General features: G+C 37.6%; 1 protein-coding gene across 1 annotated transcript; it reads left to right on the top strand.

Annotated features, from left to right (window-relative positions):
- The first annotated feature begins 11411 nt into the window (after positions 1–11411).
- Positions 11412–13340, top strand: LOC138698509 (glucose dehydrogenase [FAD, quinone]-like). Its single transcript, XM_069824491.1, has one exon. It carries the CDS (start codon positions 11432–11434, stop codon positions 13178–13180), a length of 1749 nt encoding a protein of 582 aa, XP_069680592.1. The 5' UTR covers positions 11412–11431; the 3' UTR covers positions 13181–13340.
- The last annotated feature ends 684 nt before the right edge of the window (positions 13341–14024 follow it).

A 14024-nucleotide genomic window follows, 5' to 3' on the forward strand; every position in this document is an offset into this window, starting at 1 on the left:
CATTAATTTCTATTAGGAATTGGACGTCTACGTAATATTATACAACTGTTTAAAATAACTTAAATAAAAGGGCCTCGTTAAGTAATTAACGGTCACGTGATTTCCTTCCTTTCTACGACCCTACGACATAACCACTCGGACGGACAGTAGATAGTATGTCTGAGTAATTTTATTTTTCTGCTCGGGCAGAAGTGAAGATTGAATTTACAGTACGTAAGGTACTCTTTTATAGAGTAGGTACAGAATTATTTCAACATGAGTTACTAGTACGAAGAACGAAACTAGTAATTGGAATCAGAAGCAATAGTCTATAGTGCGATAATATGCACAAAAGAACTGAAGCCTGTATCGAAATGAACGGCCACCATTTAAAAAAATGTGTTTAAATATCCATATTATGATTATTTTTCATTGTACGCTAATGTGCTGTAGACAGTATAATATACACTGCATAATGAATACGTCCAAATGGACAGCTCAGTTCGTGAGTACAAACACTCATTGTTAATACTGTACTGTATTTTGATTAAACAAAAAGCTAATGAAAATGATCAAACTCAAAAGCGCGACATTTCCTAGTTTACGTAAATGGATGAACTACTTTTCTTCCCTCTTATACCTAGTAAAGTGATTTGTTTGTATATTACGCCAATACCATCGAACTCCAGTCGTGGAAGGGGGTAGCAAACGGCGTTGATCCAGAGGTATGGGCAAGTTAATATTAAAAATGTTAGTAAAAATAAAATGATGTCCCTGTACCAACTGAAGTTTCCCTGTTCTCATGATCTTTTAGGCTGTCATCACTATCAAAATCATCACCATTTTCACTGTTTTTCTCTTAATAAACACGACTATCTTTACCTGAAGGCTTATGTTTCACTACACTGTCCTCCATGTTGAAAATGAGAGTTATGTACTGCATAGGCATGTGGATTGTTATAAAATATAGCCTACATTGTTCTGCCATTTCCCAATAGATGTATGTACTACTTGAAGAAAATGAAAGTTCTTTTAGGATATAACTCTTTTCACCAAAAACATTGAAAATATAAAATGTGAGTGTTATAATTATTTACCCCCGAGGTCTTCAATTATGGAAAAAATCTAAGAATTACGAGGGTTCGATATTTTATCATATCCGGAATATAGACCTGATCTTGGGGCTTCAGATTACCATCTGTTTCGATCCATGGCCCACTTCCTGCGTGGAAGAAATTTCCAAAACTGGGAAGCCGTTTAAAGGGATGTCACAGAAATCTTCGCATCAAAAACCGGAAACTGGTATGTTCGCGGGATAACAAACCTTACCGAGAGGTGGCTCAAGATCATACAGCATATTCCGAATCTCACCGCACTGGTGGACAACAATGACGTCACGCTGCAGCGAAATAGGAACAAAACTACTGGAAGGTTCGATGGCTATCATGGCGGCTGTATAAATTGTTGTCTGTGTTACGCTAGCAATTTTGCGAAATTTCCGTACTGTCATCTCGTTCAAAGAAAAGAGAGCATAAACAATTTATTTCTTGAACCGGTAGTAATAACCGTTGACATGTTCACTCATAAGCCATTAACATATTTTTTTTACGTTGTGCTCATTACAAACAATACAGCAGAACACACCGCCATGACACAACAGTGCACGACGTCATTCGTCTGCTAATTCTCGCCCTATACAAGAACCAATCAGATTCACTGATGGCGGCTGATGGAGACTGCCACCACCTCTGCAAGCTGATGGAACCGGTGCGACACCGGTGGAGCATCAATGACGTCATCGTTGAAATTCGGAACACCGTGATGCCATCAGATTGCTCAGCGCTGAAATTCGGAATACGCTCATAGAATATAATGGGCTTTACTTTGAAGATTACATCAATTTCTTGTTACAACTAACTTCGACTTGAATTTTATTCCAAAACCGACATCACGTGTGAGACAGTATCAGTCAGAAATGTTATCCTGTTTTTACGATAATATTATCAAAACATAACCAATAATTTGTCGTTCCAGAATTCGTAATGGTAAATTTTTTATTCTGTGTGAAATTATCACAGCGGCTCCTTCCATTGTTAGTATAGAAATAAAGTTCTCGGAATTGTTGCACACATTCTGTTGTTATTTCTTTAACGATAAAAGCAATTACATAAGTAGTTTTCAAATATTTCGTGACAAGTACCTCGCTTGTTTACAAACGTCTACATTAAACCTTGCGGCGTTTTGTTCGAAACAGCTCTCACTTCGACGTATCGTTATCGAATCCAAGAGTGACAGTTGCAGCACATGGAATGAAGCAGGTATTGCGAATTACTCGAGATATTTATTACACATTTCTTATTCTAGCATCACTGTTTAATTTTGTATTGGGAATATGCAGAATGTTAACTGAAATGTGGGAACCATAGGAAGAATGTGTAAAAGACCCAGAACCAAGCGAAAAAGTTAATGTATATATGTGTATATGTTACTTACTTACTTACAAATGGCTTTTAGAGAACCCGCAGGTTCATTGCCGCCCTCACATAAGCCCGCCATCGAGTCCTATCCTGAGCAAGATTAATCCAGGCCCTAGCGTTATATCACAGTCTAGTATATACAGTCACGAAGCTCAATATGTAATAAATAAGCATCCACAGATAGTTGCTAACCACTAGGATCGCTACTATCGCCTCATTACAGACAATGCGAAATAGTATCTGCACAGTCTATTGTTCCTAGCAACCTCAACAACTCAAGCTTCGTGACTGTATATACTAGACCGTGGTTATATCTGACCTTTCTCAAATCCATTTCAATATTATCCTCCCATCTACGTCTCGGCCACCCCAAAGGTCTTTTTTCCTCAGGTATTCTAACTATAGTCCCGACGCTGTTATTTCCGGCGTGACTCCGCCTCTTTGCTTACGTCTTAGAAAGTGAAGGCTCTATAAATTCTAGGTAGGTAGTATCATTCGCCATTTTTGTTCTTACGTTGCCGAGCTAGCATACGAGGAATCTATTTGCAACATCGTTAAACATTATCATGTCGTAACTCCTATGATAATAAATCAAACGCAATGTAATTCAGCAAATAACTGAGCGTCAAATAACGTCTTCGTGTGCTTTCTGCGAACGCCAACTAAAGAGCTAAAATGGGGGGCGATTATATTATTTATCGAGCTTTAAGAAATGAATCAGCAAATCACAAGACGCACACGTTTAAATGTAGCCGACCTGCAACGCGATTGGCTACCGGAAATTAGAGCGACGGGACTATAGATCTTTATACGCATTTCTTGATTCATCCATAAGTCTTATATGCCCTGTCCATCTCAAACGTCTGGATGTAATGCTACTAATTATTTTCAAAGATACCTAACAATTACCAATCGATAACGATCGATAATTTGGTCGTGTAAGTGTGGCTTCTTTAGTTATTATTTCTAAGAATAGATGGCGAAGGTAACAGTGTCACCAGTAGCAGGCCTATATGAATATACCCGCATTATTAAATTCAAAATTTCATCACCCAATAATGATTGTGAAAAACACTAGATTTAGCGGGAAACCGCTGATACTATCAATTATGAGAATAATTTATACTTAATCTGCATCAACATCTTCTCAAACACTTTTTACACGTCCCAATATTAGTGTCACCTATTGAGAACTTGCGGAAATATTTCAAAGTTTGTTAATTTATTATGTTTTTGGTTCTGACTTAACCCGTGGTTTGAAAGTTCGCTTACACGATCATAAATTGGAGGTCGGATATTTTTGAACGCTTGTGTACGCCTCACGCTACTGAAAGAGCACGAGCAAGCTCTCAAGGGCAAATCTTACGGATCACCGGACTAGAAAATGCATCTTGTAAACCGCGCACTGATATGTAAGTGACGGTTAAGGGGATTCTTAAGGGCCGGTATTATAAACGCCGTTTAAACCTTACGTTCAGTTTTTCGTTCTGCTTCGTATTATAAACCTTAACTACTAGTTAATCTGGAGTTAACTTGAGTTTAACTTGATCGGCAGTTCTCTGCCGTTTAAACTGCAGTTCAAGGCTCAACGGTGCAAGATGACGGTTCCCGCAATACACATGGATATTGCAGATGTTTTCCAACAACTTATGAGTGACGATATGTGAGTGACCAATATTACTAAACGACCACGGCGGCCAAGAATTTTTCGAAATAGAGTTTACCACTTTGAAATATACATAAATGAACGTAAGTTTTAAAATAGATTGAGGTTTTCGAAGCAGAGAGTCCTAACCTTCAGAATTAGGCTTCTAGCCCTAACCTTGTTTCGAAAAATTGAAACTCGGATACAACATACAAACAGAAAAATGAAGAAGTGTAAAAATATGTGTTTTAAGGGTTTGAATTTAAAGATTATTTGAAAAGATAAATGATTTTTTTTTTATTTTTGAAGACGTTCTGTTGAATCTCTGCATCAGTTACTAGTTGCGCCGCGCTATTTTTCCTCTGGTAGTAGGCATTCTGAAAACGATGGAAGATTTCGGAGGTGTCCGTAAATCTACTATAAACCTATTGCGCATTGTACTGTGTGTGGCAGACAGTCTCCTGGTAAAATTTACTATATGACTGATTTATAAACACACTAATGGCGAAGTGTATCAACATCGGTTAAAAACGCAGTAATCGTAGATTATGAAACGACGGTTAAACAGTAACAGTGGTTAAAATGTAATTTGTGTGCACCATTCATAATCACAGATTACTTAAACATGGCTAGCTGACACCTCATTTAACCAGAGTAAAGTCTATGCTGGTGTACTGTTTCTACAAAATGACTAAAGGAAAGCATCCATACCGCTGCAAAGATAATAGTCAACGTCTAAAAATGACTGCGCTCACTCCGTTCGAAATGAACGTGTCCTACATTTTCGCTTTGCATTTGTTTGCCTTTGGGCGCTGTTATATTTGTGAGTTGCATTTCTTTGCTGTTAGGTTAAAATCGTACAAAATAGAAAATTGAATGCAAAAATGATTATATCCCAATGTGTGGTTGAAGTGTCGCTAGACTTAATTACTAGAATTTAAATATATTATATAAAAAGATAGAATATCTATAAAGAAAAAGGATGCAGAAGATTAATAGGAATGTGTATACGATCAAGGACCTCATTTACACGAGGGAACTGTTCATTATCCTAAGATCCATAAATAACCTCTCTTTGTTCAGCCAGTGGCATAGAGAAAGAAACATTCGAGTATTCCCTCTTAAAATACAGAAAATAACAGTTATATTAGAATCGTAATATAAGCAGCCGAACCATAGGAGAAATATGACTTTTTGTGTTATTTCAAGTGATCCATTTGTAGATTTTGATAAACGAAATCCCTCCTGAAATTTTCTGTCACCTAATTCCTCGTAAGAATTCTCTCTTTCCACTAAAGAAACTTCACGCTCACGCTCTATCCAAGTAATTCAAGTACTGTACAATAATAATCGTTTTCGAAATAAACATCTGTGGCTCTGGCCGCCATTTTGCTTTACTTGGTCTACTAATCACTGGTTATCTCTTTTAACCGCTCGAATATGGCCGGTTAGAGATTACTGTGGTTAACCTCCTATTTAAGTAGTAACCGAGGTCGATCCACTGTAAAAATGCTTAACCAGAGGTTAGGTGACAATTTTAACCGGTGGTTACACTAACCGACGTTGATGCACGTGGGCATAATAATATTATCTAATTTTACTAGACTCGTACAAAGAATTTTATTGTTTGACTGAATCATATTTCATAAATATTGTAGAAAACACATAAAATACACACTCTAATATTATTACTTCATTACTCAGTTGATTCTGTACGGGGTTACGTCGCGGAAGGTCATGCAAGGTTTAGTTTCGTTGCATTGTGTTTGGGAGTATAACCACAGTCTAGTATATACAGTCGCGAAGCTTGAGGTGATTTTTTGCAAATCTCGTGATAAAGCGCTCCAAGCGGTTAGCAACTAGAAACAATAGACTGTCCACGGTCGACTTTGGACTGCGTCGTATTTCCATCGAGTGCTAGCTCGTTGCGTATTTCACATTGATGCTTGTGAAATGTTCGTTATTGGTTGTAATGAAAATGTTAATGGCTAAAATACAATAATTGGAATACTAATATTTTACTACAGACGTAGAAAAATTAAGTTTGTTTTAACGAAATTTATTGATCACGTTTTATTTTCAATTCTGGTGGGATTATTATTGCGTAGGCCTACTTTTTCTTTTCAAAGGATATGCTTTTAATTATAGCTGTTAATTTTGTTGTTATTTTTATTTGTTACTTTACTAGAGACGTAGAAAAAGTCTGTTACAATAAAATTTATTGATCACGTTTTATTTCCAATTCTGGTGTGATTATTATTGCTTAACCTCATCTTAACCTTAACTACGTAAGCCTACACTACAAGTACCGGCACACGTAAGTTACTCCATTAATTCATATTTCCATTATTATTATTGTAAAGGAAAATGAAATTAATATTTATTGGTTTCATAGTTAATTATCGCTATAATCTTGAATGAGTGAAGCGATTATAGTAAATTTCAGTTCGTTTCGCACAAACAAAAATAATATTAACCTGTTTCTTGCAGGTATCTTCGAGTTTATGGTGGAATTTAATATACTTCATTAAAATAATACATTAACTTTATGCATTTAATATTTCAATAATGGAAGGAAGGTGTTAATTTTTCCAAAAGAACACAACGAAAGTGTAACATATTTTGCCATCTACTAGGAGAGAGATCTGCGAAGATGAGGCGATAGTAGCGATCCTAGTGGTAGGCAACTACCCATGTTTGCATTTTTAGTACATATTGAGCTTCGCGACTGTATATAGTAGACTGTGGTATAATGTTGGTAGCCAGCGTTAAGAAACTATTTGAGGTTAAATCTGACAAGCATACTGAAGTACGCGGTATTGGTCCCCTTTAGGTCTTTTTATGATACTCTCTCTGATATCGAAGAAAAATATGTTTCTTAATGAAGGTTCTCCACAAGCGTCGGCTATTTTAAATCAATAATATAATTAAACAGTTGAGATGTTCTTCTTTTCTTTCCTAGCAGTAATACCAATCGTATTCCACTACGGTTTAACTTAACCGAGACTCTGTAATATGGCACGTTGAGTTAAACTCATGGTTAGGTTTAACATAATCTTTAGATTAACCATATTTATAAAACCGGGCCTAATTATATCAGAGGGAAATAAATGTCATTTTAAGGAGTGGCGTGTTTGGCTTGTAATCCTTATAAAAAGATTAGCTTCCTGTATAAATAAATCTCAGTACGAAGAAAAGATTCTCAAGTTCGTAATACATAAAACTATTGTAAGTTCTGTAGGCTCCTACAAAATACCTATAATTTACATTCTATGAATCTGAGGTGCATGAAAACAGACCAATGGAAAGAGAAGCTCAAACATTTGGTTCCTTGCCTCAAAGATGTTCAATGTGTCCCCCCTTAGTAACACGACACACATCAAGCCTTTAATCAAGTTCCACGTAGGTACACGGATTTCCCGACCTCCAGATTCTGAGGCTATGGCTGTTCACCTTACCAGAAAGATGAAAAGTGGCTTCGTCAGAAAACACCACGGAACTAAAAAATTCATCATCGTTTTCGATTAAAGTCTTCATACTTATGCAGAAATTTCTTCGTAGCACTTTATCCTCTGGTTTTAGGGCTTGCAGCAACTGTAGTCGGTATGGATGAAATCGCAACCGCTTGCGAAGAATCTCGCCTTAAAATCAGTGTACCGTTTACGGATTGTAGGCCCACTGGTGGATGTGCACCAAACGTGGTTCGGTAACGCCGTTGCATATTAATAACCGACTGGTTCACATGAAAATCAAGCACACAGAAGCTTTTCTGTCCTCTATAGCAGCCTCATCAAGAAATAAATGTGTATATATGGGTTATTATGAGACAGTGTTACCAACTAGGAAAACAATGTTCACACAACTAGACGTTATGAGTTTCTCTTTTCATTGGAGCTATTTTCATGCACCTCAGATTCATAGAACATAAATTACATGTGTTCAAAACCGGAAAGATCTTTTGTAGGTGCTCTGTACTCATCATAAGTCATTTAATATAATTATTTTGGAACTGGTGAACTAATAAAAATATAGGCTATATATATGCAAATATTCAGAGCGAATTTCTCATGTTATAGGCCTATTGCTACAACAAAAAAGTCTAATCATGCAAATCTGGCTTTCAGGTAGTAGCTCCCTGTAAAGGAGGTTTGAATAATTTCAAGGAAAAATTGTTCCGGCGCCGGGTATCGATCCCGGGACTCTTCGCTTAGCGCACAAATGCTCCACCGACTGAGCTACCTCAGGAAACCACAATTAAATCACACAGCATTTGTATGTACTCAAAGTTGGGTTCTGGCCCGTTTGAGTTGTGTGGATATAAAGGAAAAAACTGTGACGGTGTCGTGTATAGTTCCTGAGGTAGCTCAGTTGGTAGAGCATTCGTGCGCTAAGCGAAGGGTTCCGGGATAGATACCCGGCCGCGGAACAATTTTTCCTTGAAATTATTTTAGGAAAGTCTAATACCATATTGGTGGTAGTTTCGTGGTTTTCTAAACCTTGCAGTCATTAAGGGTACAGTGCATCAATTATTCATAGATTTCAATAAGGCATATGACTCGGTTAAGAGAGAAGTTTTATATGATATTCTTACTGAATTTGGTATTCCCAAGAAACAAGTTCGATTAATTAAAATGTGTCCCAGTGAAACGTACAGCAGAGTTTGTATAAGTCAGTTTATGTCTGATGCGTTTCCAGTTCACTCTGGGCTAAAGCAAGGAGATGCACTATCACCTTTACTTTTTAATTTTGCTCTAGAGTATGCCATTAGGGAAGTCCAGAATAACAGAGAGGGCTTGGAATTGAACGGGTTACATCAGCTGCTTCTCTATGCGGATGACGTGAATATGTTAGGAGGAAATCCATAAACGATTAGGGAAAACACGGGAATTTTACTGGAAGCAAGTAAAGATATAGGTTTGGAAGTAAATTCCGAAAAGACAAAGTATATGATTATGACTCGTGACGGGAATATTGTACGAAATGGAAATATAAAAATTGGAAATTTATCTTTTGAAGAGGTGGAGAAGTTCAAATATCTTGGAGCAACAGTAACAAGTATAAATGATACTCGGGAGGAAATTAAACACAGAATAGATATGGGAAATGCCTGTTATTATTCGGTTGAGAAGCTTTTATCATCCAGTCTGCTGTCCAAAAATCTGAAAGTTAGAATTTATAAAATAGTTATATTACCGGTTGTTCTTTATGGTTGTGAAACTTGCACTCTCACTTTGAGAGAGTAACATAGGTTAAGGATGTTTGAGAATAAGGTGCTTAGGAAAATATTTGGGGCTAAGAGGGATGAAGTTACAGGAGAATGGAGAAAGTTACACAACACAGAACTGCACGCATTGTATTCTTCTCCTGACATAATTAGGAACATTAAATCCAGACGTTTGAGATGGGCAGGGCATGTAGCAGATATGGGCGAATCCAGAAATGCATATAGAGTGTTAGTTGGGAGACCGGAGGGAAAAAGACCTTTAGGGAGGCCGAGACGTAAATGGGAAGATAATATTAAAATGGATTTGAGGGAGGTGGGATATGTTGATAGAGAATGGATTAATCTAGCTCAGGATAGAGACCAATGGCGGGCTTATGTGAGGGCGGCAATGAACCGCCGGGTTCCTTAAACCCCAGTAAGTAAGCAAGTAAGTGAATAATTATGCAGTCACAGAGGGAGAGGAAGAGAAGTTTACAGTATTGCGTCACAGGTCAGATTTAGTTTCCTTCTTGCACAAGTTTTACGAAGAGTACTACTACAGTGTGAGTTGTGTCTTGACAGTAACTGTAAATAACATATAATCCTACTTTTGTTCAAATAATGAAAAGAATATCAGCCGTTTTATATAAACACTGTTAAATTGTTCTTCATTTGTATCCACAACAATAATAAAAAAGGATTGCAAAAATGGACGTATTTTCAGCTGGTCTGACCTAAATCAAATCTAGTCTTAAAGACTGTTGGAAATGTAATATTCAGTTTAAAGCACGGATTCAAATTAAACTGGTTTAATTTAAACCAAGTTTAATATTAGTATTGGAAAAGTTTTGCTTTATAGTTCTTAATAGTCTTTATGCTCGACCATGCCTAAATGTAGTAATTATACACCTGGTAGCAGCCCTTTAATGGACCTCATTAAAGTACACCTATTCATTAAAGTTCAAGTGTTCCACCAATCAGAAAATACCGCTGTAGCAATATGAAAGCGCAAGTATCGATTATTCTCGGATATGCAATCGAAAGACAACTGTTTTCGCAGGAGTTCTGCGACAATTTTTGTAGACGCTGGCGGCGACATCACAACATTGAAACGTCACGGAGGCTGGAAATCCAATACTGTCGCAGAAGGTTATGTTGAAGAATCGATTGAAAATAAAATTGAAATCTCAAATACAATATTAAACTCAGTCGAAAAAAACAACACATAAATTAACATCAACTCACCGTCATCTTCCAGCCTTTCACAAAGCACATTCCCGCAAATTCATTTCACCAACTGCACAATCAATCACCTATATTTGAAATAAAGTCAGTTCTGTTACTAAAATAATTCGCGTTAATTGTAAATAATATTCAAATAAATTCAATTTGTCATCTCGTTTTTCAATGTCTAATTCAATTTCAAGGTTATATCAAGATTAATGTTTATTTTTTTAGTAGGTTATTTTACGACGCTTTATCAACATCTTTGGTTATTTAGCGTCTGAATGAGATGAAGGTGATAATGACGGTGAAATGAATCCGGGGTCCAGCACCGAAAGTTACCCAGCATTTGCTCATATTGGGTTGAGGGAAAACCCCGGGAAAAAACCTCAACCAGGTAACTTGCCCCGACCGGGAATCGAACCCGGGCCACCTGGTTTCGCGGCCAAACGCGCTGACCGTTACTCCACAGATGTGGACATGTTTATTTTACTCTCTAGATTATGTCAAGGTCAATATCGACATTTGCTTCTCGGAAAAAATTAATACTTTAGCGTCTGCGCACATCTCACAATTTACGACTTATTGCACAAGGTCAGTTCCGCTCCTGTCAGATAAGAATAACATGAATACTTATGAAAAATTTCAAGTTAGAAATATGGTCGAGCATAAAAAGTCGTAAGAAACTTGACTATAATGGTAATTAAGACGCTCGTATGAAAATTATGAAACGAGCGCTTGCGCTCGTTTCATAAACATACTCGCGTCTTCATTACTATCATTATACGCTCGTTGCATAATGTACTATTATTAAACGCAATGTGTACAACTGTTTGTCTGCCAATAACTCTGTGATTAAAATATTACTTTGTCTCATAGTTTGCAGGACTATGGACCAAGAACATGCAAGCAGTGTTTGCACTGTGGGCGATTCTGGTGCTGACGCAACAGGTGACATACGCACAAGATGACTATGACTTCATCATAGTTGGGGGAGGCACGGCGGGATGTCTGTTAGCGGCTCGGTTGTCTGAGGTATCTGATTGGAAAGTACTTCTCCTCGAAGCCGGAACCTCAGAGTACTTCTTCAATGACATCCCTCTCATTGGACCCATGTTCATCTTGACACCTTACAACTGGGGCTACAGGGCGGAGAAGAGTGACAAATTTGGTCTCGGTTTGAAAGACGGTCGCGTGATTTGGCCCAGGGGAAAGGGGCTGGGGGGCACTAGTCTCATCAACGCTCAGATATACACGAGAGGCAACCGCAAGGACTACGACAAATGGGCAGAAATGGGTAACGAAGGTTGGAATTACGCCAATGTGACGAAATACTTCTTGAAGCACGAGAGGATGAACATCCCACAACTGCAGACAGACACGAAATACCACTCAACGACTGGAGAATTAGACATTTCATATCCTCCTTACCATACAGAATTTGCGACCGCTTTCATTGATTCCGGCATTGAGAAAGGATACAAATACGTAGATTATAACGGGGCTAATCAGACTGGTTTCTCTTACATACAAGCAACTATGAAGAATGGAGAGAGAGTAAGTTCATATGGAGCATTTCTTAGAGGAATCAAAAGGGATAACTTGGTCATAAAGACTATGAGTATGGTGACCAAGATCATTGTTGATCCAAAAACAGGTAAAGCTAAAGGCGTAGAGTATAAAAGGTTCAATCTGGTAACAAGGAAAGCTTTTGCCAAAAAGGAAGTGATTCTCTCCGCAGGAACCATAAATTCTCCACAGTTGCTCATGCTGGCTGGAATCGGTCCCAAGAAACATCTTGAAAAGCACAATATTACTGTTATTAAAGATTTGGCAGTAGGTCATAATCTCCAGGACCATGTAGGCTTAATTAGCTTCTACTTCACCACAAATAAAACCGGAGATATACGACTAGACCATATAATCAATGACATTAAAAATGCAATACATTATTTTAAAGATGGTTCTGGAGAATTCACCGTGCCAAGCGGTTTCGAAGCACTAACCTATGTAGATATAGACGACAAAGACGATTGTCCTGAGATGGAGATGTTCTTCGCTGGGCAACTACTGCCCACAATTCCACTTTACTTGAGTTCATTCGGTTTCTTGAATGAAAACTTCAACGAGTTCTACTCAGATCTGAAAGATAAGCATGGATTCACCATCTTTCCTGTTCTCTTGCATCCGTACAGTTCAGGAAAAATAGAACTCAGGGATACGAACCCTTATACTCACCCTCTTATTTACCCTGAATACTTCTCTGATCGCAGAGATTTGGAAATTATAATCAAGGGTCTTAATTACACACTCGATATAATAGGTGCTGAGGCGCTCAAGAAATATGGGGCTGAACTTTACAGAAAACCTTTGCCTCCTTGCCGAGGCTACAAATTCGGCTCTGATGATTACTGGGAATGTTCTCTTCGACAGTTGACACTGAGTATTGTGCACGCTGTAGGGACTTGTAAGATGGGCCCTGCTTCGGATCCAGATGCCGTTGTGGATCCTAGATTGCGAGTAAAAGGAATTCACAATCTAAGAGTTGTTGATGCTTCCGTCATGCCTACTGTGCCTTCTGGTCACACGATGGGCCCTGTTTATATGATTGCCGAGAAAGCTGCAGATATGATCAAAGAAGATTGGAAGTAGAAAATATTTTATGAACCAAAAATTCCCTCTCCTGTTTCTCACTACAACTCTGAGACAATACAAAATGTTTAAGGAAAGGTGATTTATATGATAATTGTATATAATTCAACTACTTATTTTTCTTTGGGAATAAAATAGATGTATTTTTTGTCATATTAAATCAGTATTCTTATTTCACATGTGAAACTCTCAAAAACACCAGCTAGAAACTCTCCTTCAAAAGATGTATACAAGCAGGTACAATATAGGCAAGGTTAGTTAGTTAGTGGGGTTTAAAAAGAGCGCGTCAGCTACTACGGCTATTTGCGCCCTTATCTAAAATTCTTCACAAAACAGAAACACAATACAATAATCGGAATGCTTAAAATACTAAAAAGCGTTGTCGCGGTTAAAACGAGGCAAACAAATGCAGTTTCAACAGGTTAATGCATAAAAAAACATAACAGCAGATCACAGAACTTAGCTGGTATTTAAAAAAGAAATAATAAAATAATAAAAAATATGCCTCCAGAAATAAATTATCTGGCGCATTTCTAAAATGCTCGGATGTAAAAGGTCCAAATGTCAAGTGTGTTAAAAACATATTTAAAACAACGAATGTAACCTCCGGATGTAGAGGGTTAGGAGGATAAGTAAAACGGATTAATAAAAAACTAAATCATCCTGTCAAGTCCTATATTCGATAAACATTTCAGAACAGCATTTGCACAATTAAAATCATTTCCAAGAGCGTCACGGAGAGTCGGCCGAATCCCATATTGCCGACGGACACGGTCATATTTTCTACAATGCAATAAAAAATGTTCCACCGTGGAACATGGTATATATCACACTCTGGCTGAGG

The sequence above is a fragment of the Periplaneta americana genome, chromosome 4, assembly GCF_040183065.1.
Source record: "Periplaneta americana isolate PAMFEO1 chromosome 4, P.americana_PAMFEO1_priV1, whole genome shotgun sequence".
NCBI lineage: Eukaryota > Metazoa > Arthropoda > Insecta > Blattodea > Blattidae > Periplaneta > Periplaneta americana.

Excerpts from the sequence above, each read along its gene's own strand:
- LOC138698509 (XM_069824491.1), top strand. The coding sequence starts at position 11,432 with ATGCAAGCAGTGTTTGCACTGTGGGCGATTCTGGTGCTGACGCAACAG.